Here is a 27,224-nt window from a genome sequence, read left to right on the forward strand (position 1 = left end):
ATTTTTTTTGTTTTGTTTTGTTTTGGGTTTTTTTTGGCAAAGAAATCTGTTGAAAACACTGGGTTGAGATTCAAAACACAGTCATTTGCGAAACGCATTGCAAAATATTGGCAATGATAAAATGCCAGTTTTACCTGTATAGGTAATAAGGAAATTGTCAAACCAGAGGCAAGTACAAAGTTGCTAGTACAGTTCTTTTGTTTAATATTGGATTTTTCTTTTCCATCTTTACTTTATTCTGCAGGCTGCAGTTTCTGACCAGGAAAGGAAGAAGATGAAGCGAAAAGGTGACAGGTACTCTATGCAGACCTCTCTCATTGTGGCAGCACTGAAGAGATTGCTTCCAATAGGCCTAAACATTTGTGCTCCTGGAGACCAAGAGCTAATTGCACTGGCCAAAAATCGATTTAGCATGGTAGGTGCTCTTTTTGCACTTCCAGAAGGTAGAAATATTTACTAATTGAATTCCTTGAATATTTCACCCTGCGTTCTTACAGCATGACACAGAGAATCAAGATGATAATTTTTTTTATAAGGGCACAGTGGGTGATTATGGTATATATCTACGTATTTTACTCATGGCTTAAAATATTTCAGTTTGAACATAGGATCAGTATGGGTGTACTTCAGAATGATCAGTATATAAACAGAGATAGCATTCAGTAGTTAAACTAGTTATTTTTCTCTCTTAATTTTTAATGCAAAGTAGTGTTTGTTATATTTTATGAAGCTTGAATTTGGTCGGACTTGATCTCGAAAGTCTTTTCCAATCTACTTGACTGTGATAAAATTAAGAACTAGCTGTTTCTCAACTTCTATGCTCAGTATCATAACTATTCCTTTTAATCACTCTCATGTGAATGCAAGAATTTCTGTAGGGATAGACTGATTTAAAAGTTATTCTTTTGGGTATATACTCAAAGTGCAATAATGTGATTGTAATTTGGAATATAGTCCTTTCTCAAGCTATAATACTTTATACACTCTAGTGGGTTATATGACAATTGGACTCCTGAACTGAATGCTATAAAGGATAAGAGCTCTGCAAAACAAACAGAAATCAAATCACAGAAGGCTCTGTTCATGTTACTGATTTTATTTGGTCAAACTTTCTGTATGTGTATATTAGTAATCTGAATTCAGACTCACATTTAGTATGTTACTGTGAACAGATACGTATGATGCCATCCAGAACTTGATCCTGTGAGCTTGGATAAAAAAAGATTTATCTCGGAGATTTTTCTCAGTCTTTCACATTCTCAGTTTAATTCATCATCTGATGAAGCCCAAGGTTGATATTTAAATGAATTATAACTTTTCCTAATTACCTTCTATTCCTAATTTATATGATTTGTAATCTATTGGCAGAAAGACACTGAAGATGAAGTACGAGATGTCATCCGCAGTAATCTTCATCTTCAGGGCAAGGTAATCTATACACAGTTTTTAAATTTGACTTTTCTTTCTTTGAATTCGTTTGTTAGTGCCATATAGTGACAACTTGCCCTGGTTCATTAGGATAGCTTGTAGTCCCTTATTCTCTTCTGTCAAGTAACTTGTTCATGTCAACTGTTAAATGTTAGGTTTTTAATGTGTGTATATATGTGTTATATACAATAACATATGGCCCTTCAAATCTCTCTCCATTCACACCATTAATGCAAAATTGGAGATGGAAGGAAGATCTATCACTGTTTAAACTCCTACTATTATTTGAGATAAAGTCTGCAAAATGCTTAAAGTTTCTTAGTATCAGCTTGAAGTGTAAACGAAAAGGAAGCTGCCATTTTGCTGTACTCTGAAAGTGGAAAATCTCCAGTTTTCTCAATTTGTTCCTGCTTTTCTGCCCAGGGAAAAGAAGGTATTTTGGGGAAAAGTGTAGATTTTTGTTACTGAATTCCAGTTAGTGCCAGGTGACTAGCTTTAGGGGAAAAGTGCTGAATGTCTAGTGTAATTAAGCTGTTTTATTAATGCTTTAAATAAAGACCAAGAAGCCAGAATATGGAAGTGTAATAAAATTATGTATGTTTCTCCTCTATTGAAGAAAGATGGAATCATACCTATGGATGTATCTTTACTTAGGATTGTCCTCTACCTCCTCCCCCTGCCCCATGTTTTATTCACCTCAAGAAAAAACTAAACTGGTATTTCCTGTGCTCATTAAAAGTAACAAAAGGGTAAACATGAGTTGAAAATCTGGTGCTTTTTTTTCTGAACACTTTTTAAAAAATCATTCAGAAGTCTAGATTCCTCTGCAATCAGTGCATGGCAGAAATAAGTTTTTTTTAATGAGTCAGAAGTGAGATGGTTCTTCCTGAATAATATGTGAAGATTAATTTTCTCACATCATGCTTCCATGTCAACAACAAAAGTGTTTTGCATAAAATGTTACAAATAAAAATCCAGTAGTGTTAAATTATAGGGTTTGCACATAGAAAAGTTTACTCTGGAAGAAAAAGATTTGGTTAAATCCTAAGAAGCTTGAAATAATTATCCTTGTATAGCAAATATTGTTATATACTGAGAAGCAGAAAACACACAGGCAAAGTACTAGGAAAAAAGGAGTGTTTCTGAAGATCTTAATGAACAATAGTACTTAATGTGCATGCCATGAACATAAAACCCTTAAACACGAGGTGATTTTCTGTATAAACTTCAATAGTGTTTTCTTAGTGACAACGATAGCTATTTCTGTTCCAACATTGTCATTATGTGTCTATTGTCATCTTGTGCGGCATGCGGTTAAAATTCTTGCCGGGGTTTTCATGTTGCTAATTAGCACTTGTCCTCCTGTTTTAACTACTTCAGTTTCTATTTTGTTTCTTCACTGATACATTCTGCTGTTCTGAAATTTCTGTCTGTTACTGCTTTGTTGCCTGGAAGTAATGATACATCCTAATACCTTGATCTGTGCTTTCTCTTCAGAAACTTCCGATGCTTCAATTAAAAGTTTGCTATTGTTAAGCAACTTACGTCTCCTCTGTTTATACTACATGAGAATAAATGTGCTTTTTAATTTCTTAGACTGATGCAATTTCACAGTGCCTTGATGATTAAGACAAAAGTAATTTTAGCTAATCCAAAGTACATATTGTTGGATTTTCTAGTTGGAAACTTTTCAGCAATGACTTTAGACTTTCCTATTTTAAAATGAATTCCTGGTGGAAGTTGAAAATCTGAAATAGAGACACGTAATAGATACATAGATAACAAAACTAAACTGCTCTTGTAGTTAGCTTTATTTTATAGCTATTTGCATATTGTTTTATTAACTTTTAAAAACTCTGATTTTGACCTCTATGTGAAAAGTAGTTAACTACAGGCAAAATGATGATTTATCAGTGACATATTCTAAAGTTAACACTAAATGTGTGTAACTTAATTACTGAATGTATAATGTCTAAAGTTAAATTCAGTAGTTATGTACAAAATACAATTTATTCCATAATTCTCTGCTGTCATTAGGATTCAGTCACTGTACAGTCAAGTATGATGTTTCTTTTTAAGAAAAATGATGCCATCATGCCTGCACTACCCTTTTGTTGTCTGATTAAGTCAGACATAATGGGAATCTAGGCCAACTGGTCTTACAAATTTAAATTATTATTTACTACTGTGAATTAATAATGTAATAATGTAACTTAGTTATAATGGTATTTGTGTAAAGTGGCTTCCAAAATATAGGAAAAATACTGCTTTTTGAAAGGCTGGTTTTCTTCCAACCATGGCAATATTCTTTCTTCAAATGGTGTTTTCTGTTAACCACTTCTCATAAACACCTAACATTCTGTTATTTATGTTAGAGTTAAAATGTAATTTATCTAGATTCGTCTTTGGAGTACTGCACTGTTAGAGAATCATCCTTCTGAATCTTTAGCTATTAATGTCGTGGTGTCTATTTCATGCATTTGTCTACCTTTGTCTACATTTGTGCATTTGTCTTCACCCTCTTTCTGTCTTTCCTTTCCTTGCATGCCTGCATGCTGTTACTCAGTACCAAGCCTTTTATTTCAAGAAATTGATGACGAAACTTGCATTCATTTTGACATGGATGAAGCTCAAGTCACCAAAATCTTCTTCCAGCCATTCTAATTCACATCTTGAAATGTCAACTACTCATACCCTTAGAAAACTACCTATACAAAAAAGCTGTACCTTGATAGAATGTGAGGAGTCCTCAGATCAAAAGACATCTCCACCTGTGATTAAAAGGTCTTTTGTGGACTATCCATTCATGATGATCCAGTCAAATGCTCACACAAAGACTGTGGATGTGACAGTTGTTAACAAATGGAAAAGCCGAAAGGTGGAAGAAATGCCTGCAAAATGTGGCTTTCTAGGTTATAATAAGCTATTAATGAACGACTGTGTAAGTTTTTAATCATTCCTGAAACTTGAGTAAACTGTGTATCATAATGTGTTTTGTGGAGGTGAATTAGCATTATTGTCTCACCTTAGGCACAAATTGAAATCTGTATCCACAAAGAAGTTTTAGACAAGTAAGTGTTGAGTTCAAGCCCTATGCAAATCTGTAGGGTTTAGCTCCTAAGTTCTCTAGCCATCTGGGACAGTGTGTCTTCAACAGTAACTGCATAATTAGGAATGATCACTGGCCACAGTTCTCAGTAAAATGGGTCATCGGTGTCATTGGCACAATAAATGGCTGCAAAGTGTGTTGCATCAGTGTTGATTAGCAGAAGGACTGGGGAGACAAAACAAACCAAAAAAGAAATCACTAATTGTAAAACAGAGAACTACAGATCAATGAAGTAGAAAAAATGAAATGTAAACAGAAAAATGTAATAAAAACCATTTTGCTTCTTAAAGTTCTTTATAATTTGAAGGCTGATAAGCAAATGAATCTGGAATTAATTTTTCAAAATTAATTTTAAATTTTTTATCTAGTAATCAGTAAAATTAGGATTTTATAACAATTAAAAAAATTTTATAATAGACATAAATAATAGCAGTACTTCTAATTTCCATGACTGAAAACTAAGTAATCCCAACTAGCAGAGCAACACTTTCAATGTGGTTTCATTTAATAATGGGAAAGGCAGTGTACTAAGTTATGGCTGTGTACCTCATATTCATTACTTTTCCTCAAATATTATATTCATTGCTGGTGCCAGTGCTATTTGTTGACCAATGATCTTTTGCTATTTGTATGATTATTAGTGTTTTAGTTCTGTGGAACAGGTTGCCCACAGAAACTGTGGGTGCATCATCTCTGGAAGTATTGAAGGCCAAGTTGGACATGACTCTGAGAAATCTGGTCTCGTGGAAGGTGTCCTTGTGTATGGCAGAGGGGTTGGAACTAGACGGCCTTAAAGGTCCCTTCCACCCCTAAACACTTCATGTTTTATGGAAGCTCTTAAAAAGCATTGCACAAATTAGTCGTGATCTCACAGTGTAGTGGATGCTATGTGGGTTAGCCATGTAAAAGTGTAGGACAGCCATATAAAGTGTTTCAGTTGACCTTTGAAGCAGTTTCTCTACTAGTTAAACTGTTTGGAACATTTTGCCTTGGTGACATGTGAAATCTTTCTCTTGCAGCTTGAGGATCCCGCCATTAGATGGCAGATGGCACTTTACAAAGATTTACCAAACAGGACTGAAGATTCCTCAGACCCAGAGAAGACTGTGGAAAGGGTCCTTGATATAGCTAATGTACTGTTTCACCTGGAACAGGTTAGACACACTTTACCAATTCCATTGCTTCTTATCTAAATAAAAGAATTCACTCTTTCATTTGTGCTTTGACCTGCTGTACTTAATGTTATATTGTTTTTTCTTTCTTTTGATGACTACTGCTTACGTGCTTAATCTTATGTTTTGTAGTCCAATATCATGGTCATATCTATCTCACAGTGTATTTGCAGCAGCTCCAACAACAATTTGTTTGGCCAATCTGGCCAACTCATATATCCCTTGCTGCATTCAAGAAACAGCAGAAGCAGGTTGGAGGAATCATTTTTTCTGAGAAAGATCTGTCAGAATGTTTTAAGTTGCTTCAGAATCTGGCAAAAAGGTCTATTGTATTATCTAATATTTTTTGCAGTAATATACGAGCTTCCCATGTGACCTGAACTACTATAACTTTCATTTAAGTAATTCTGTATTTTATTTTGTGTCCTTTCTAGTAGCAGTATTCTTTAAAATATGACCTTAAAAAATCTCCTAAATTGATACATCTTACAGGTCAAAGACTAGTTGATAAATTCATTTTGTGACTTTTCTTTTAGAATTGTTACGTATTTTGCACTTTAGATTTATTCTGTGTTTTTTCCTTTTTAAAATGTAGTGAAAAAACAGGACATTAACTTGGAGGGTATTCCTAATGGCAGAGATGAACACTGCTGGTTGCATAACCTAGACTACAAACTGTCTTCATATAGAATTTACTTTTTTTTTTTTTTCCCTTTTCAAAGAACATTTGAAAATTCAAGGTTCTCTTGCATTCTCATTAGATTAGTTGGTTTCACTCAGAAAGTTTTCAGATCCGATGTCAGGAAGCTTCCACACTGTGATGAGGTCACTGGTTCAGTCAATAGGAACCTGAGAGATATGCACTCTGCATATACACTCTGCAGATGGTGTGTTGATGTGAATATCTGTGTCCCGTCTGTTGCATCACACAACTCTTCTTTATATAGTTGGCCAGCCTTGATATGGACTTGCTGCAAGTTCAACAGCCTTATACAGCTTGGTAGAAGAGAATGAGTCACTAAATTTTACCTGTTGCTGAATATGTGTGGAGAAAGCAAAACGTGATAGAATATGGAAGCAAATCCTTGTCAATCATGGTTTGCCTATGAGAGAGAGCGAGACAGGAGAATGGGTGCTGATTAGGAGGATATAGGGTTGCTGTGAGGAAAGAAGGCTAGAGAAAAGCTAGAAACATAGGGGAGAAAAAGGTTTTCTCTTTTACCCTAGTTTTATCCAAGTTGACAGCAGTAGTACAGAACAGGATGGATTCTCATTGTAATACCAGATCAACATTTAAGATCAGTACTTCTGGTCAGACTTAGTCAAGTAAATGCTTTGCTTGTTGTCAAGTAAATGCTTTCTGCTTTTTTTATGACTACCTTGCACCTATTTCTTTAAAGATTTAGCCCCACAGCTTTACTTATCTTCTGTAGGAGCTTTTGTTACTGAAATGGGAAATATGGTGTCTTTAAAATGAGTGAATATATGAGCACTGCATCTGTTTTTATGATAGTCTTGAGTAATCCTTTGCTCTCTGTATACAAATACTCTGTTCTCCATATATACATACTCTGAATGCTTTCTGTATTGCACTTGCAACAATCAGTTCATTCTTTGTGTTTTCTTTCCAGGCAGAGATAACTTCTTTGTTTTTATTGTTTTCAGAAATCCGCTTGCGTAGGCCGAGGCTATTTCTTTTGGGAAAGTATAGAGGGATTTATAATTGTTTGTGAAGATATTACTAATTACCTAACTTTCACATTTGGATTTGAATGACTTTTAAATTACTAGTGCTGGCTTTTTTTTTTGTGACTGTAAACATGTTTGCTGTGAACACTTTTTTATACTTTCTCTTAAAAAATACTTTTCATTTGTATTTTATCTTTTAGAAAGAACTTGTTTAAGATTGTTAACATTTAATCTTACAAGTATAATTACATATTTCACTGAATAGCAGTGTTTTTGTTCATTTAATTAAATGTTCATTTTTTAACTATTAACATTTTTTGTATTTCACTAAACTGGATAACCAAATTTGGGTTGAATATTGGCTCTACATAAACATCAGAGTTGTCACTACATATTTTACATATAATGCTTGATTTTGTTGCAAGGGAGAATTACTAAGTCTTTCAGGGTAGAAATACTAACTTCCACTGCCTTTTTTGATGCTGTTGGAACACAGGGGAGTGTAGTTGTTGTAGAAGAAACAAACCCTCCATAAAAAAACCAAACAGCACCCCCCCAAAAGTCATCCCCCTCTTAACTCTGCAACAGTTGTGTAGGTTAAATCGAATTATATAATCTTTATGGAAGATGTGTGAAATAAATCACAGAAACTCTGAATAGGCTGTGGGAAAGGAGTGATCTGTAGCACAGCCTGCAATCATAGTTCCCAGTTATCCAGTCAGGCTATATACAGAAGTATGCAAGTGCTCTTCAGCACCACAGTAGTCATTTTCTTCAGATGGAAACAAGGATGAAAGGTAGAAGAACAAACTCTAAAAGTGTAAAAGATGAAGATGGAGCACACCCAATTTCATGTCATGCTACTGTAGAGCCAGGATGCAGAAAGATAATATATCTTAAGATGAAGCTGTAGTTTTATGGAATGTAGCTAAAGTGTTTTGATGTATTTTATGTACATTCTGTCTGTGCTAATTCATGGAAAAGATTTAGTCTTAAGTCTTTGTACTTGTCACTTTTTCTTAAAGTTAATTCTTTTCCATTGTAGCTCATCATGGTACATATTACAAATAAAAGATTAATTGTATCCATGAAAATTTCTTTAAAAATATTGTCTGACGCAATGTGAAGCTGTACAATTTACCTGTACATGTGTAAAGAGTTACATATAAAAGATAGAATGAATGAAGATTCTTCACATTAAAAGTTAAGGTCTTCTGAGAGATGGCCTTATTTGCAATAGTATTCTATCTAAAAGATAGAAAAAATTGAATGAAGTGAAAAAGAAGAATATCTGTATCATACCAGGAAAGGGAGATTCTTGCTTTAAGTTTATTTTCTAAATTCTGATTCTATGATTTGGCTGAATGCTTAAACTCTGTCTGGAACATTTTTTCTGATCTATTCCTCTTCTGTTCCTTTTCTACTTAATTTATCTGTTAACTAACATTTTCACTAATATTACTATTTCCAGGCACTAGGGACATTGCATCATTATTTTTCCATGTGTATTTTGTGTAACAGGTGGAGCATCCGCAGCGTTCCAAAAAAGCAGTGTGGCATAAGCTGCTGTCTAAACAGAGGAAAAGAGCGGTAGTGGCCTGCTTTAGAATGGCACCATTGTATAATCTGCCAAGGTGAGAGCTATATTGTTCTGTCTTTCACAAATGCACTAATATTCATACGGAGCTATTTGGCAAGATCAAAAGAAAAAAAATAGTAAACCAGTTTGTATGCTGCTTTCTTTTATTAGGTTTAATTGCTTTTTTCTATATTCTGAAAAAAATAACAAAAAATATAATTTTCAATTTCTGATTTCAAGTCTAATCCTGAACATTAAAAAATGCAATTATTTGAGCACAATCCAAATTTATCTATTGCTATTATGTTAATATTTAAATTAAAATAATATGACAATATTTTTTATTAAAAAATAAAACAGCAGTGTGGCAATGTATTTTATTTAATTATGATTTTTAAATTTCTTTAAAGTTTTATTTATTATCTGTTCCTAAATAATTATTACTATGTTTTATTATCAGTTTTACATGTTAGTGGAACACAGTTTTAAATAGAACATTTTAATGTAATTTTTTTTTTTAAATGGGTGCATTTGACCATAGAAATTTTGTTTCCCTTTTAAATTATTCTTATAATGACTGGACAGTTCTTCAAGCTAAATGAAATTCATATTGACTAAATCTTGTTTTTAAAAGTTTACAGCTTTTGTTTTAAATGTTCCTTTTTAGACACCGAGCCGTCAATCTCTTTCTTCAAGGCTATGATAAATCTTGGATTGAAACAGAGGAACACTATTTTGAAGACAAACTGATAGAAGACTTAGCAGTATGTCTGGGTGAAAGGGTCATAAGAATGTATTATGGATTAACATTTATCTTGTATAGTAATAATTATAAATCTGTGAAGTACCTAAGATATCACCTAAGCTATCTCTTCCCAAAGGGATGAGCTATAACCAAGTCACTCTGATAGCTTTTGAAAAATTACAAATGATGGAGATTCCAAAATCCCCTCAGGCAGTTTGCTTCAGGGCTTCAATAATCTTTTATAAAGCTTTTTTTCTAAATTACATATCAATTGCTATCATTCCCCTATTTCTTATCTTCTGCCCTGTGGAGAACTGGAACAGCCTATTCCCTCCTGTTTTGCAGCTAACCTTTGTATATTTGAGGACTACATAATCCACATTAAAGCTTTTTAAGTCAAAAGGTTAGAATATGAAACTAGAGGAGTTCTAGTCTTAGATCAATCAGTTCCTTAGAAGCTGTCAGAGCCTGCTTCTTCTTCACAGAAGAATCTTCTTGTCAGGGATATGAGGATTTTTCCCAATGATGAAGTGTTAGAGCCATGTCTTTAGCCCTGTAAATACCTACGGTGGTTTTCAGTTGAGTCTGGGGTCCTCATCTCTTACAATTGTCTCTCTGAAAGGTAGTTTTTTCACAGGCTGGGCAAGAACTAGTACTAGGGATTCATACTGGGAAGTCCAACAGAACACAGTCTGAGATCAGTCCTTTCATTGTAAGGAGAGCCTGCTCTCTGCAATAGAGAGAGGAAGCTAACTGTAAAATTTCTATTAGAAAAGAAGTAATAATTTGCTTTTACTGCTTAAAGCTTGTGCTTAAAACCAGCTACCCAAGTTGTAAACAATTTTGAAAATTAGGATCAAAATAGTGAAAGGGAAATCAGCAGGAATGAACTCAACACAGACTATGGAAGTTCAGTTTTGCCTGCACACATGCAGAGTTAATTTCTTGTGGCATCCTTATAGTAGGATCAAGCATTGTGAAAAAACAAGAGACTTCTACAAATGTTTACTTTGTATACAGACTTTTAAACTGATGTCCTTAAGTATCCCAACACAATGCAAGTAGCGCAGGTTCAATCCCAAAAATAATTATATTTCAGCAGCTGGGAGCATGAGTGTGCAGTGGAACAACACAGTTCTTTGCATGTGTGCATGTATGTGCAGGTGTGTAGATGTAAAGAAATAACCCAGCATGGTAATTTGGCTACACTGACATGAAGGGTTATCTCCTTACCTCCTTGACAAACCTATGTACTTACTAAGTTTATTAATAACTCTTTGCCAACAAGTAGCTTGAGTGAAAAACTGTCTCAGAGAAGACAGAAGCAGACTGGCCTGGATTTTATATCATCCTTTATTAAAAAACTACAGGAATTTCCTTGTAGTTCCTCAAACCTACAGATACGTGTATTGCCATTGCTCTTTTAAGTAGAGATGTATTGCACCTTTCAATCAAACGAGCACACAAAACTCCACCTGTCTTTTAAATAAATTTCTATCACATTCTTGCTGTCATAGAGCATTCACTCTCAGAAGGGTGAGAGTTTGAGGTTCAGCTCTGTAGAGCTGATCCAGAATGCTTTGTGGACATCATGAAAGATGTAGTTGTGTTGTTGGTGAAGGCTCCTCTTAGACAAACTATACCCTGGTGTAGCAAGGAATTAAAAGTTTATTGAACTGTCAAGATGGAATCACAGCCCAGGCTATGGTGGCAGAACTCATCTGGAAGGGAAGAAAAGAGGTGCCTTGGGCTCTCTGATGTATTCTTGAAGGATTGTCTGAAGTTTCTGGACTGTTCACATTCTAAGTAAGAAAATGGATCAATCCAGGACTCAGAAACTATGGGCAAGATTCCTGTCCTTTAACTCTCTGTAGTTAGTAAACTACAATCTTTTATGCTGTAGTGACTTCTTTCTCAATACTGAGAATCTTGGCCATTCTTTTCTGCTAAGTAAAAATAATTTAAAGGAACAAATCCAGTCAAAGCTACCTTCTTCCTGACTTTGCCAGATCCAGGCAATTTATAGACTTGTGGTAAGAGCTTTTTCTGGGATGTGGGAGTTGATAATTTCCATCACATAAAAGCAGAGAACTGAACTGAAGCTTGCAGTTTTGTTCCATGAATCTTCTGTCCTCAAGTCTATTATACAAAAGTCGTACTGCTTCTTCCACTTGTAAAATTAAAGGAAAAAAGTATACCCTTGTCCTTTTTTTGAGCAGCTTAATTGTGCTGATTCCTAATTGTGATTCAACAAATAAAGCCTCTGAGGGAACTAGATTTTTGATATTTGATGTTAACATCATTTTTATTAATCTTAAAAATGCTTCTGCTTAAATAAATAGGTTATATGAACACTTAAGCTTATTTGACATAACTGTTGATTTGTTTTATTGGTAGATGTTATTGGACATAACTTATAAGAAAAATATGTTTAATAGAAATTTAGATTATATAAAATAATAATATAATTAGACTATATAAAATAATATTTTTTAAGTCTTCAAGATTTAGAAATGGCAGCTAAAACTTACCCAACCTATATGTTTTATCCTCTTCAGGTAAAGCCTTTTGTTTTACACCTACATAACTATAGGGCAAATGTCTCAAGACATTGAAAATTAAGCATACTTATTTCCCAAAAATTCAGAAAATCATTTGATTCTAGTATTCATGCTGTGCTTAATAATGCACACTCATTGGTGAATTTGATCCTCCATTTAATTGCAATAAATCTATGTAAACTAGTAACATATTAACAGAACTTCTGCCCTTTTGTTTCATCAGTTTTTATAGCATAGGTAGATATTCTGGTTGATAACATTATGAAGTACAGAATACTGCCAGTTAATTAAAGAGAAAGGTCAGCATTCTAAATGAGATTGAAATAAAGAGCAGGGGAAGACATCCATCATTGTTCTGGTCTTGTTACTGATACTGTAAATCACATTATCACATACTGAAAAATGTGAAATGAACCTTGTATGGTGATCATAGAGTGGCATATGAAACAATAGTTGTGCATATATGTCAACTGAAGGGAATTCTCAGCTGCAACTGGTCATGTTTGGTACAGCTGAGTGGGAAAGGTGGACTTCACAGGCCCGTAAGAAAGAGTTGTACTCATAGACCATCTATAAGCATTCCCACAGGAATCTGTTTGGCATGCAAAATTTGTTTTCTTAGTAGACAACAATCCATTTTCCTTGAATCTCTGAAGTGGCCAAGCCATCCTTATTGCTTAACAGATAACATATGACAATATAATAATTTATTACTTGTGCTCTCTTATCAATGCATGGAATTCTTTTTATCTGTATTTTGGTGTATAGTGCTAGGTGAAAACAAGGAGGAAGAGTGGGCATATTTTATGCGACCAATTTTCTTTGAGCTACCAGAGTCTTCATAGAAAAAAGTGCCTGGATGAAGCAATTTTGTTAATAACTTGATAGATAAAACTTACTTTCTTAAATGTCTTTTGGCAAAACACAAGAAGTCGGAGGACAGATTTGTATAGGTTTTTTTCTGAGCACTGCTTTGGTAGTTGTCATTAAAGTATTTAGGACTACATTTTTCTTTCAAAGAAAACTAACTAGAGCTGTCTAAAACTGAAAGCAAAATAACACATGAGAAAAGAACCCTCTTTATGCACTTAGATATATTATTGAATCATATATAATATTTTTCGTACATTATTGATTTGTCATCTCCTAAAATTCTACATCCTGCCAACATTACTGTTGTTGGTAGATAGAGCTCCTTGTGTCTAAAACTACTGCTGAGCTTCAGCGTTGGATTTCTTCTTCTTCAAAGTCTCTCATAATTTCTCAGTGAACATTTTACCTGGCATAGACTTGAAACAGGATTCTCATTTTTATCTGATGAAGCTGCTTAGCATAGTGAGCTACAAACAGTATAATAGTAAATGCAGGCATCTGTTTACCACTAGTTCTGGATAACCGACTAAAAGATTGAAGTTATTCTCAGAATCTAGGGGAGAGGGTTAATTTTTATGAGGAGAGGAAATCCAAAGCTTAGAAGTCGTATCATCTTTGTAAGTCTTCATGGTCATAAACACAGTCAGAGTTTTTTCATACTTTGTTGGAAATTGCGTCCTCCTGGCTGTCCAAATCAAAATTACATATGTTAATATTTAATGTTTAGTAAATTGCACAGAGTAAAACATTGTTCACTATAGATAATTAAATATACTTTAAAAATCTTTTTTTCCCTAAAGAAACCTGGGGAGGAACCACCAGAAGAAGATGAAAGCCTTAAAAGAGTTGATCCTTTACATCAACTTATTCTGCTATTCAGTCGAACAGCCTTGACTGAAAAATGGTAGGCATGGTGTGAGAGACTACAGAATGCATGCAGATTTTCAGAATACTCCTTTATTTGAAATCGTATATGTCTCTTTTCAAGTGAGATTACATAATCTAGGCCAAAACGTGTGTATGAACATATGGTGAGTTTGAGTTACACTCAAACCTCTTTAGCTTGTGGTATGTAAAGAGATTTTAACAGGACTTTTTCACAGTTATGGATGCTGTATTCAGGACTTACTACTCCTCTGTCTTCTGTCTATGTTCCTTATTGACAGTTATATTCAGAATATGAAGTATATCCTAAGTATAATTGAAAAATTAACTATATTCACTTTATTGGAAGGTGTTTATGAATTTCTGAGTACTGTGTTTGTAGCTGGCTATACTTTTCCATTTGTATAAGTTAATCAAGTCTTAATTTTCCAAAAATACTTTTGTTATTATTTATGAGCATAGAAATTATTTAAAAATATTTGTAAGATGTTTAAAAATATCTTGGCACTTCAATTCTACTATAATGACTCTAATCTTCCTCATTTACCTCTCCTTTCTCTATTAACCAGCAAATTGGAAGAAGATTTCCTGTATATGGCTTATGCTGACATTATGGCAAAGGTAACTTGTTTGATATCTTATGCTTATTTTGTGTTTTAATTAAGTTAGTGATGAAGATCAAAAGAAATAATTTGTAAAGTGTTATCAGTAAATTGCGAGTTATCAGTAAATGTTTTCTTTCTACATGGTATCAGAGCTGCCATGATGAAGAAGATGATGATGGTGAAGAAGAAGTGAAGAGTTTTGAAGTAAGATTATACTTCTTTTTTTTTTTCCTTGTCATGTTAGACATTATTTCATAGCTTCCAGCTGACATTTATGTTTCTTGGTTCATGGCTTACTGCAGCTTATTATGCCAGTGAACTGCATGTCACAAGCTGGATATGGCAGATATGAGTCTCCAGATTAATACTAGTGAAACAAAAACATGCGCAGTATCACATAATATAAGATTATATAGAGAATAATATAGTGGATCTTATATATTTATCTCATTGACTTTAACTTTTTAGTTAGATATTACAGACAATGACTTATTCTAAAAGTCTGATAACAACAGACTGTATCTTTTAAGTTATTCTGCCCTCCCTTTAGTTTGTATTTCTAAAATACTTAAATAATACTATTTTTTGCAGTAGTCATTTGCATTCAGTACCAGTAATTCATACAATGGTTTTATGTTCACATATATATTAGTGCTTCTTAATAAAATGTGAAGTTTTGTTCATCGGTACTGCTAAGATTTTTGTTTATGTTGAGAGCAGGAAATCTATATTTATTGTTGTTTAATGTTGAATTTTTAGTGATCATCACTGTTTAAGGATATACATATGAGTTGATTACAGGTGTAAGAGATGAGTCCTTGTCATGTGCTTGCTCTGGGACCTGTCTCTCTTTTTCCATTAATAAAATGGAGTTTGCAAGAAATTTGTCTCTTCTGAGGGGCACTGAGGGAATTAGCTTGTTAATATTTTTAATATTTTAATGTCTTTTGGCGTATTACAATTCTGACATTAAAAAGTGTCTCTTATGTCTTTCAACTCAATTAATACTTACATTTCATATCTCTACTAAAACACAGAAACATGAAATAAACACTTTTATTATTTCTTTAAAAAATTCTAAATATACTGATTGTTTTGCTGTAAAGCTATCTGTGCTGTTCTAAATGCTGAAGAGTGGTTTGGTAATTTTTACTTTTACTCCATTGTTTTATAAACATAGAATGTTCTCTATGTTTTCTATATGACGCTGCATGATATAGCACTGAATACTTAAGTACATATTCCCTATTTGACTGTATAAAGAAATCAGACTATCAATACTAAAGTCTTTTCAATCACTTAAAAATTAAAAGTAATATACATAACATATAAAATTTTGTTTCTTGGTAAATATCTAAGTATGAACCCAAATTTCAGTGGGTTTTTCTGATTTTTTTTCTTTTCCTCTGAGAATGCAATATCTGACTTACTATTGACTAAACAAAGTATATTCATTCCTATAAGCTTCTATCAGCTAGCCCGTACGTGCTTGTTAGATATCAAAACCTTCTGCTTATAAATGTGAAAATTGATAAAAAGGAAGTCATTAAGGTGGATGAAGAAATTTATCAGTAAGGAATTTGTCAGTGCTCCTTACCTAAATTATAATGTTCAGCGTTCAATTTTTTGTTTTGAGAGAAGATCCTATTCATTTGTTTCTCTTTATTATTTTTCCTGTAGCTGTGAAACTTATGTTTAAATAATGTATTTATATGTTCAAAAGACAAGTTTGTGTATGTATTTGGTCAGTCACCTGCAGCAAAAAAATTTTGGACTTCTTTTTCTTATTACTATTTCGCTTCTTCCTTGCCCTTCCTTAAGGTGACAGGATCACAACGCAGCAAGGTAAAACAAAAAAAAATATGTGTGTATTTGTCTGGGTCTAATTTTGTGATTTTTCAGGCCCAACATCTTGGATAAGTTCAATTAAAGGGTCTTGAAATCGTTTTTAACATTTCAGTTCCAGCATGACATCTCTACCAAATCCTTTTTGTGCACAAGCTCTTTAAATATTGCAGGATTTATGCAGAATACACCGTATAAATTTGTGATACTGTTTTGGGGAAAACAGTGTCATTTGGCTTGTCCATGTTGTTTTGCTGTTCATGCCTTTTGTGCATTAGTTACCTTCTTTATAAATTATCTGCTTATAACTTAATTTGAATTATTTAAACAACTTATTTGGCTATTAAGGGAAAGTGTTGAGCTTTTCTTCTGTATCTTAGCAGACAGACATTTCTGATATAGTAGTGGTAGACTTCTGTTTCCAGTATCTGTCACAGAGAGAGCATCAATCACAGTTCACATCTGATTCAGATCCTTTGGAACTGACTGAGTCCTTAGCCTTCATCATTATAGTATTTGATAGAAATTCCTTAGCTACTCCTTACCTGAAATGATTCCTAGTTGTTCCATGTTTTCTATAAAAACATTGAGGCAATAGCTCTGAAATTTCAGGGTCAATTTTTTTATTGGCTCCATTTCTTACACAGCCTTTTGTGTCTCATCATGAAAGCCTCACCATTTGTTTCTAAAGGGTGTCCCATGACTATGCAGCAGAATACTTGCCTGCTTCATGCAGGTAGAAGTCTCAGTTCCCATTGTTGACTCAGGCCGCTTGCTGGTATTGCTGCAAGGTTGATATTCTGGGAGAACGTGTGGTGGGTGGAGTAGCTAATTTTTGGTTCTGAGATGTTTAAATAAAGTTATTTGTGCTGTGGCTAATGACAGCTAGAGTAAATAAAGATGAATTGCTTGAGATTTGAAATGCACAGATTTAGCTAATGGTCAGGCTTCAGTCAGTAACTTCAAATTTAATTTCCTATGGGTAATGTAGGGAAACAATTATAACCTTCATGCTCTTCCATGGAAAAGAGCAGGATGATTTTGGTATTTTGTTTGCTAGCCTTCTGTCAACATTCAGATCACAAAAGAAAGAGGTTCCCATGCATCTGTGGGGAGAGAGGATGTATTTCAGGATCAGCTTTACTCTTACTCCTCCAAAAATTTGCACAGGTCTATTCCACCTTCATACAGTAAAGGCATTATCATGGAAGATGCATGTGCTCACAAAAAGTTATTTAAGAGGTATTGTAATTGCTACAAACACAAAGTGCATATTTAAAAACCCCAAAGAAAATATATAAGCAATCTAATAATTTCTTCTTTTTTAATTCCAATAACTCAGCTATTGAAATATTGCATATCTATCACTCTGCTTACCTGGTTACCATACACCAAATCTTACATGCTCCATAGAAAATTTTCTGTCTTGTCAACTGTGACTGTTTTAAAAGGGACAAAAAAGCACAAGAAGAAATAACCCTTGCTTTCTTCATACATGACAGGAAACAGTTGTGCAGATGAGAAACTGTATATACCAGCTGCGTGTGTGCTTGTGTGTGCATTTGTGTGTTTCTTTCTGTCTGGTAATTAAACTTCAATGTTGAAGGCAGTTCTTTTATTCTATCCTGTGTGTGCATGTGAAAAGACTGACTTCAGTTTGTATGGGGATAAAAGTCTACTGCTCCTCTAGACTTTAAAAATATGTGGTGTTTGAAGTCTTGAATCTTTTCACAGTCAGAGAAACAGAGACATTTGGGCAAGCTGAGAATGTGATGAAAATACCGAGTGTATCTTATTGACAGTTTTTATGTCCATATCTCATGCAGTGTAGTACATGCACTTTTGTACAATTAATTTGTATTGGGTTAGTAGTGTGGACAATAGGGAGGTGACAATAACGTTCTCTGTATGTTGGTACGTTCCTGTAAGCACTTACCTGCTAGTATTTGCTTTGAGTTATAGGTATCTTTGCCCCTTGCCCTTTTGCCTCTAAGTTAACTTTCTGTCATATTGAACAGATGCTCAATTGACTCCCTGTAAAGTTGGTGTCACTGTCCCCTTTGACTCTATCTGATAGGAAATTCTTTCAAATCAAACTGTTTCACTAGCTGAATGCAAATAATTTTCTGCATTTGAGTCACTGCTACATACTAATGTGCTCTAAATATGAGTAGGATGGGAACGCAAGGGAAGAGTCAAAATCTAGCTCTTATTTTCAAACTCATTTTTATTAAATTGATTTAAATTGACTCCTCGCAGGAAGAAAAGAAATGGGAGAAAGGGAGCTTCCTATGTCAGTTCTTTTCATTCCTGTTGCTGAAAGGTAGCAACTTTGTTGATAGACTTGTGTATTCACCACCTTTTTGAGAAAATGATACGTTGTGCTGTCACCTCTGACAAAAATTTTCAAGTTTCAGTACATACAAATAATGCAACCTCCTGAGGTTCCAGACCATTGAAGACAGCTGCCTTTACCTCTTACTGTCACAAATCCTGAATAAACCACTGAATCCATATACCACATATTTACAATCAGTAACTACTTATTATACGAATTAAAATCAGACTCCATAATCAATTTATCAATTTTAAGAAAGTAGACATTCCAATCAGTATGTAAAAATATGTTTTTCATCAGTTTTTGTTACGTGTGATGGATTGCGTGGAACCTAATATATGGTTTCACTCTCTACACTACAGAATTAATTATTTGTGCATAGAATTGTTTGGGTGGGAAAGGACCTTTAGAGGTTCTGTAATCCAAATGCCTTGAAACAAGCAGTGATGCTTCAGTGGTGAAGTCCAAAAGGAGTGAGTTAGGAAAAATTCAGTTTTATTTATAGAGCAGAAACCAACATATATTTAACTTAAAGGATTAAAATATATAAAAAAGTATATAAAAAAAGATATTATTATGCATGACTACTTGATATTTTAATTAAATAGATTATGCATGCCTGACATTGAAATGAACAGATGTTTTGCCATTGTAAGACCTGCCTAATAGGATTTGTTATCTGGACTAAACAGAAGTCTTGAAAAGTATAAAATATGAAGACAATTCAAAGGAGAAGCTTTCATCTTCTAATAGCTGAGTTGAAAGTAATTTCTCCTCTTTCCATCTTTTTGTTTATTCTCTTTAACTTAATTTTGTGATTTCATATTGGACAAAAAAAAGAGGAAAAAAAAGAAAAAAAGAATGTTCTGTAGAAGTAGGATCTTATACCAGCAGTCTGTGTCTTGGAGCTTAGTGGTGGCAGCAAACAAACCTCTCCATATGTCTTAGCTCCAAGGGAGACTCCAAGAATCAGTTTCTGTATGAATTAGGAGAAAATTAAGAATTTTAGTGACACACTTGTCAGTTACAGCTTCTCTTTAGTTTTAACAAGTTTGTTGCCTACAAATTCAAACTAAAACTTGTGGTTTTGCTCAATGTATTTTGGCATATGATTGCTTATAATGATTTTAAAAAAAAAAGAAGAAGTCGAAAATATTTGGGTTTCTGCTTTCAAAGAGTATAATTCTAAGGTTTCCTTGGTTTGGTAGGTTGCTGGAAAAAGTCTATAATATGAGAACACATGTACGTACATTTATAAGTGGTCAATGTTTTCCCCTTTGAATTGAAGGCATCCAAGATAAAATAGATTTGTTCTTCATTGAGGATTGGTTTTGTTTGGGGTGTGTTTCTTTTGTTTTTTTGTTTTTTTTAATCTGTTTAATTAGTTTAATTAGTGAAGTATTTTTGCTGTTATTGTGATGCTTTGGTGAATGACAGAAAAATCATTGGCTAATTATTATGGTAGTTTTCTTGACTTCAACTGACAAGCAAGTGGATAAAGTGCAAAAAGCTGAAACTGGTAGCACAGATAACGATGTAAACAGTAAGGGTATCTTAGAGAAATGGGGATAACTTTATTAACTTAGTATACTTAGTAGGCAATGGGTGGCCCACTTCATGTAAGTGCTGCCATCACATATATATTTAGATATATGCATTGACTTTGCATGGAGAAAGCAACAGTGAAAATGCATTGTCAAGCTGAAGAAGGAACCATGATCTTTGTGGGTTATCATCAAAGAATGGTTGCTTTCAAAAGAAATGCTTGTGGTGTTTTTTGTTGGTGGATTGCTTTGTTTAGTTGGTTTTGGTTTTCTTTTTTTGGTCTGTTTTGTTACTAGTATCTTGATTTCCATTGCAAATGCCAGATCTCTCATTTTGAGCTGTTTGGCAATGCCTCTTCCTACTGTTCTTCTATAATGCCATTGCAAGAAGTTAGTCTGTAGATTATGCAGATACATTGTCACTGTAAGCATTCTTATAAATCTTTGATATTCTTATCAAAAAATACTGTACAATGAAAGTAGTATAGCTGGTGTTAGGCTTGTGAATAATAAATTTTGCAGTGAAAGATGAAAGGGTGTTGGGTCTAAAACTAAAAGTATCTAGGAATAGGAAATAGTTTTTAAGAAAAAAATGCTGATCAATTTTCAATGGCTTCTGAAGCAAATGAAAATATTTTGTTGTAGCAGCTATACTGAACCTGTGATGTCATGGTTTTCTGGTGGTTTGTGTGTGTGGTGTGTGTGTGCGCGTGCGTGTATGTTTCTGTTTTGTTTTTGTTGAACTCCCAGGAAGAGGTTTAAACATGAAGGCAAAACTTTCAAACCGTAGCATGGCTAAATACAAAGCAACGCTGCCATTTTTTTTTCCTTTTTGTGCCTCCATCTAGATCTGTCACATAATTTAAAGCAAAAAGAAAGATACAATTTAACCACAGGAGAGCTAATAGTGTGAAAAAAAAAACAACCCTGATGAATTTTGTTTCCGCAGCACGATATTATCAAAGATTTAAGAAACAAATTTGCCAGCCTCGGCGAGAACTCTCTGGTAACAGCATAAATGTCTGTGTTGGTTTGCTTTTGAGTTAAAGGTTTCTTTTTCATTCATTTAAACATATTTCTCTTTTTTACCTCTTCTTTTTTAATTTATTACTCATACCCTCTATTTAGCAAGCCTTCATTTTTTAAACCTCTTCCATCTTCCAATGTATTTTTTCCTTAACTTGGATGGAAAGTTTATGGCAGCAAAGCTGTCATTCTGGCTACTTCTGCTGCAGCTGTTCCTGCTTTTAGGTCATACATGTTTTGGGCGTTGTGTTTTTGGACATGATACTAACTGATTGTGTCATGTTCCTTTTGAGTAAGCTTTTTACCACGCCATCTGATGGACTTGCTGTCATAGGGCTCTATGCAACTTCCATTTTGCAACTTATACTGCTTAGTCATCCTCAATTCTCCAGCAAACTTCAATTAACCTGATGAAAGTTGAAACTCATCTGGAATTAACTGTGCCTTTATGTTTGCTCTTTATGCTCTTTATGTTTTCGATAGTAGTTTAAATTACAAAAAACAAACTTCACCATTGCTCAAGCAACGCCATGCAGTATTGTTTGTTGCCGCTAGAGAATACAAAATATAAAAGCACAGTGTATTCTATCAAATAATTCTGTTAGTAGGGTGGGCAATCTATATTGTAATGTAATGACATGTTTTGGAAAAAATTCTGAGATGCTTCTTTTACTCTGGTATTCAGCAACAACTTGCAACTCAAGAGCCACATACTGAGCAGTATGAAGTTATGGTCACGCTATAGAAGATTATTAAGAGTATGAACTGTTGCACAAAAACACAGCACAAAAGTGCAAGTTTGATACATGCAGTATATATATAATGAACATGGGCTTTGAACTAACCTAATGATTTACAATTGAGATGACTCTTTCCAGATAAACTGCTAAAAGCATATTAAAGAAAAATACCAAGTGGAGAATATTACTTGAGCCTGTTAATTATTTGTTCAATAGCATCGTATGTATTAAAATGGTCCATGATGTTGCCATAGAGCCCATATACTAAGAGAAAACCGAAAACCTTCGGAGGATTGATAGTAACTGTAGTCTCATCTTAAATGACTGGAATTTTTATTCAGGAAAAAGAAATGGAAAAGCAAAAACTTCTGTATCAACAAGCCAGACTGCATGATCGGGGTGCTGCGGAGATGGTTCTGCAGACAATCAGTGCAAGTAAAGGTAGGGCTTTGGTGTGTAGATTTAATTTTAAACCTTATTTCCAATGAACTTTGAAGTGATTGTATTTCTTATTGGGCAAAACATGCAGATGTTTGCCTCTAAGGTTTGCTTTAGAAAGGAACTCGAAATTTCTAAAATTATTGACAGCCAATCCAGGAAAGTAAAATGACTAATTTTATGAGACTATTGTTACTTTTGTAGTTATAACTAATTTTTCTAATGCTGGTTTAGAGGAGGTGTGAAGTACTTTTTAGCTATAGCAGCTCTGAATGACAAAATGGCCCTCAAATTCTGGAATGTGCACAGTTCTGAAGTAGGTGTAGACTTTAATCCTTTTTTAATTTCCCATTCTCCAACTATCTGCTTTATTGGTGTACTTTGATAAAACATTTCAGAAGCATAAATGAGGCTTTCTTCCCTTAGAAACCATCTTACTCTAAGGTTTTATGCTTTCATTTTTTTCTTTTGTGATTTGTTTCCACAATAGTGATGTTTTCAAAATTCCTGATTACAAATTTGGTTTACTAGAGTTAAATTCTTGGGTCACTGTAATTTTTAAAGAAACCAGAAAAAAACCATTTAGATTGTCATGCAAAGGGGACACAATGTTAAATTTGAAAGCTAGCTTACTATTGTAAGCCCAGCCTTATATCAACTGTTGGATGCTCCAGTGATTGAAACGTGATATATATTCATTGAACTCAGTTCTTCCTGCCTTATATCTTGCTTTTTCTGTGTATTGTGTATACATTACACTATGTCTGTAGGCACTCATGAAGAGATTAAGGAAAAATACGTTGGTTTTGCAAGTGATGGAATGGATAAATTAATTAATAAAACATTCTTAATTTAATATATGATCGAAAAATACATTTTAAAATATTTTTAAGGTGAGATGGGGCCAATGGTTGCAGCTACCCTAAAGCTAGGAATTGCCATCTTAAATGGAGGAAATTCTACTGTTCAACAGGTAAGGTACTAGTTTCTTTCCACGCATTCTAGTCAGTATAGATCATTATACCATGGTCATTATTACTGTAGTAGCGCATTACATAGTGTAACTGTTTGTCACACACTGTTTATCCTCTTAATCTTGTTCCTAGAATAAAATAGTATGAAAAGTACCTTATTTGGGGGTATTCCTTACTTGTTTACAAGGCAAAAAGAAATTTGTTTTGCACTTCAGGTATAAGGGGGAAATTTTATGTTGTATCATTTACTTCTATAGGAATTCTTTGGGAGGGAGGGCTTTCTTGGGAGATTGCCATTGTCCTATAGCCAGTAGAGCAAAATTTCTGACCCTGGTCTTCACCAAAAATAATGATACACAACTTCAGAAGTCCTTAGCTTATGTGATGGAGAGTCTTGCTGATAAAAGCAGAGAACTCAAGCCTGAATGACTAATCTATCAGAAGATAATTTGGTGCCCAGTGGACAAGCCTAATATATTACAAGAATCCTGCACCGTTAAAGTGAAGAGACTGATACAGGGTACACTCAGTGCTCTGTACGAGTTGAAGATTCCTGAGTTGAGAAGGGTTTATACCTGCTGTTACTAAATTATCGTAGTACAGTTTAAAGAATACAGACAACTGAGAACAATTAAGATCCCAAGTAAAGTGCAGCTGAATGCAACCAAAATAATGTCCTTTTCAGGAGCTGTTGTTGCCAAGAATTGATGTGAAAGACTAAAAGTAGTGTAGCAATTATCTGCTTGAACCACTGCCAGTTCTTCGTGATGTCATGATATTAAATTAGGAAAATTATGAAATTTGTACATAGTAATATTATTTGAATTCTTAATCCTACAATCTATTTTTAAAAATCATTTGTTAAAGTCTTAAATCAAAATGCAGGAAACAGTTATCAGTATTGTTACATTGATAAAAATGCTACTAGTCTAAATTACATACTTACAAAAACATCAGTAATACAGTTAGAACTCTTGTTTTTCAGTTGCCTCATTTCTGCCTGTTTTCTCTGGTGTTATGCTCAACTTTCCAATTCTCCTTTACGTCCTAAGATCAACTCTTATGTCTTCCTTGGGAAGAATGCTATGGGTGGGGGGAGAGCTGGAGTAGTGGTTTTGGAAAGTCATTATCATCATCCTCCTCTGGAGTTCTTTGCTTTGATTGGTATAATGTTGATTCTTGTTCTGTAATCTTGGGTCTACTTGGGTTTATGCTGCTGTTTTGCTAATGCTGTCTGCTTATGTGCTCTCCATTTTGGAAGTTACTTATTATCTACTTTTCCTATTACTTTTGCTATTTGCAAAAATAATTTTACTTCATTCAAAACGTGACTTCTTTAGTAGCTTTCCTACTAAGATTGAACTTTAGGATTCTGGTTTTTCTTCATAACTGAGTGCTCTGGTATCATCCTATATCTTTGCTGAACAACGCATTGCATTCTAGAATAGAGTTCAGTCAATAAATTCTTGTTAATGCAATTTGTTTTCAGATAGTTATTACACATTCTAATAAAGCTAAAACAAATTTTAAAATATGCTCAAATTACTTCTAACAGACTGTTGCAGCAAAAATAATTTAAAACAAACTGAGATTATGAAAAGCCCAGTCTGGTGTTGAAACAGTAGTGTCAATATAAATTTTTAGCCTAGTAGTGGCAAGATAGTGTTTACATTAAACACTAAATTCTTCTGGCTGTGTTGACTTTAGTTACTATCTTTATTTTCCATGCTTTAGGAAGGCATATCCAAAATGGATGGTCTTTTCTATAAAGTACATGAGGATTAAATGTTCTTTTTTGGTTTTGATATCTGGATTTTTCTCTGCAAGACTCTTAAATATTAGCAATATTTCCAAACACCAGCATCACTAATAATATAGAATACACATAGTTTTAACTTACCTAGATTAATACATAATATGAATATTAATTCTCTGTGTAAATTATTTGTGTTTGCTGCAGAAAATGCTTGACTACCTCAAAGATAAAAAGGATGTGGGGTTCTTTCAGAGCCTTGCTGGTCTTATGCAGTCCTGTAGGTAAGAAAGTATTGACTTGAAAAATTTATTTTTTTGCATTTATATTTTATTCCATGGGATTTATAGTTCTGGAAAGATCCTCTACAGAGTTCTTGCAAACAGCACTTGGAGATTGTGATGTGCTAGATTTGGGTTAAAGGACAGGGTGGTGCTCATGGTATGAAAATCTTTGTGATATGTATTTACCTTTGTAAGAAAGCTCTTTTCAAAAATGTTCATGGAATTTGTGTCTACCTGAGACATGGCAGAAAACAACGCCAAAGCCAGGAGCATTCCTCAGAGGCAAATCCTTAACTCTGGAGGTATCCAGTAATCCTGCAGAGATCAGGTTAATGATCAATGTTTAGTAATCATAAAGATTTTGGGAAAACCCAGCTTTGTTAGAATTATCCATAGGACTTCTTAGAAGTCAGAAAAAAGAATGGAATATTGTGCTTTAATAAGTTGAGGTGATACTATGACTTTTTTTTCCATTCATGCTTATTTATGATTTATACTGATTTCATATATAGATATGTTTAAATGTTTTATATGTAATTCCTAGAATAAACCATATCAATAAATAATGTTTTAATGAACATAAAACATAGGACTAAAAGAGGCTCCCTGGATCAGGTGATTGAGTCTTCTTGTTATGTCCAGGGTATCACATTATGTATTCTTTTTTCTTAGTGCTCTCTGTGGCCAAGTTTCATTTTGAAACCAGTGAGGTTTCTTGCCAGCAGAGGTGCTGCAATAGTTCTATATTCACCTGACTTTTATAACCATTTTTGCTTATGAACAAAAGTTATCCCTGTCCAGCTGACATGCAAAGCCCTGAAAGGCAGAACCTTGCAGGTTCACAAATGAAATATGTAAGGTATGTATTCCTTAAATCTGGTTAGTTTCCCCTTTTGGCAGCTTCAGTTTTTCAGAACGTGGAGGGAGAGAACCACTAAGTGGAGCTAATAACGACAGTTTCTTAATGGACCTTGCTGCTTGATATGAACTGGGCTACAATACAAAAGCAGTCAATAACTTGGCTTCTTTATAGCACCTAAAAATAAGTATGTATATCATAAATGCATAAATTCCCCCTTTTTTTTGGTCAGTCATAAAGAGCTGAATTCTGTGGTCAGTTTCAGGGCAAAAGCAAGTTAGGGCTGTTGATCTGAGTTTTGTAATCTGGTAACAGACATATATCAAGCCACTGGGCTGTATCTTCTTAATACTAGTATGCAAACATAAATGAAATCACAAATCCTTTTTAACTTATACAAAATTAAATATTGCATATATTTAATTAATCACAGGACAAATGTAATTTTTCTCACTGCAGTGTTCTTGACCTAAATGCATTTGAACGTCAGAACAAAGCAGAAGGCCTTGGCATGGTGACTGAAGAGGGATCAGGTACTATTGATTTAACAGAAGTTATCCATGACCTTTTTTCTTTTACATTTTGCAGAAGCAAACCGAATTTGAAAGAACCCAGGGGAGGTTTAGGTTAGGTATAAGGAACAGGTTCTTCATCCAGAGGGTGGTTGGGCACTGGAACAGGCTCCCCCAGGAAGTGGTCACAGCACCAGCCTGGCAGAGTTCAAGCAGTGTTTGGACAACACTCTCAGGTACATGGTGTGATTTTGGGGTGTCCTGT

At 34.1% G+C, this 27,224-nt stretch overlaps 1 protein-coding gene across 16 annotated transcripts in view; it reads left to right on the forward strand.

Annotated features, from left to right (window-relative positions):
- Positions 1–27,224, forward strand: part of RYR2 (ryanodine receptor 2) — a 394,774-nt gene that overhangs the window by 320,233 nt on the left and 47,317 nt on the right. For 7 of the 16 annotated variants that reach the window (XM_039567939.1, XM_039567942.1, XM_039567940.1 and 4 more), the window contains 14 exons: positions 245–415; positions 1,369–1,428; positions 5,557–5,691; positions 7,375–7,410; positions 8,920–9,032; positions 9,645–9,741; positions 13,957–14,060; positions 14,611–14,662; positions 14,797–14,850; positions 16,468–16,491; positions 22,481–22,580; positions 23,471–23,550; positions 25,512–25,588; positions 26,907–26,980. In XM_039567939.1, the coding sequence (XP_039423873.1) occupies positions 245–415; positions 1,369–1,428; positions 5,557–5,691; positions 7,375–7,410; positions 8,920–9,032; positions 9,645–9,741; positions 13,957–14,060; positions 14,611–14,662; positions 14,797–14,850; positions 16,468–16,491; positions 22,481–22,580; positions 23,471–23,550; positions 25,512–25,588; positions 26,907–26,980 (1,177 nt within the window). The remainder of the gene's footprint in view (positions 1–244; positions 416–1,368; positions 1,429–5,556; positions 5,692–7,374; positions 7,411–8,919; positions 9,033–9,644; positions 9,742–13,956; positions 14,061–14,610; positions 14,663–14,796; positions 14,851–16,467; positions 16,492–22,480; positions 22,581–23,470; positions 23,551–25,511; positions 25,589–26,906; positions 26,981–27,224) is intronic. The other 9 variants (XM_039567948.1, XM_039567949.1, XM_039567954.1 and 6 more) reach the window with 3 other exon arrangements.

The sequence above is a fragment of the Corvus cornix genome, chromosome 3 (genome assembly GCF_000738735.6).
Source record: "Corvus cornix cornix isolate S_Up_H32 chromosome 3, ASM73873v5, whole genome shotgun sequence".
In the NCBI taxonomy this organism is placed as follows: domain Eukaryota; kingdom Metazoa; phylum Chordata; class Aves; order Passeriformes; family Corvidae; genus Corvus; species Corvus cornix.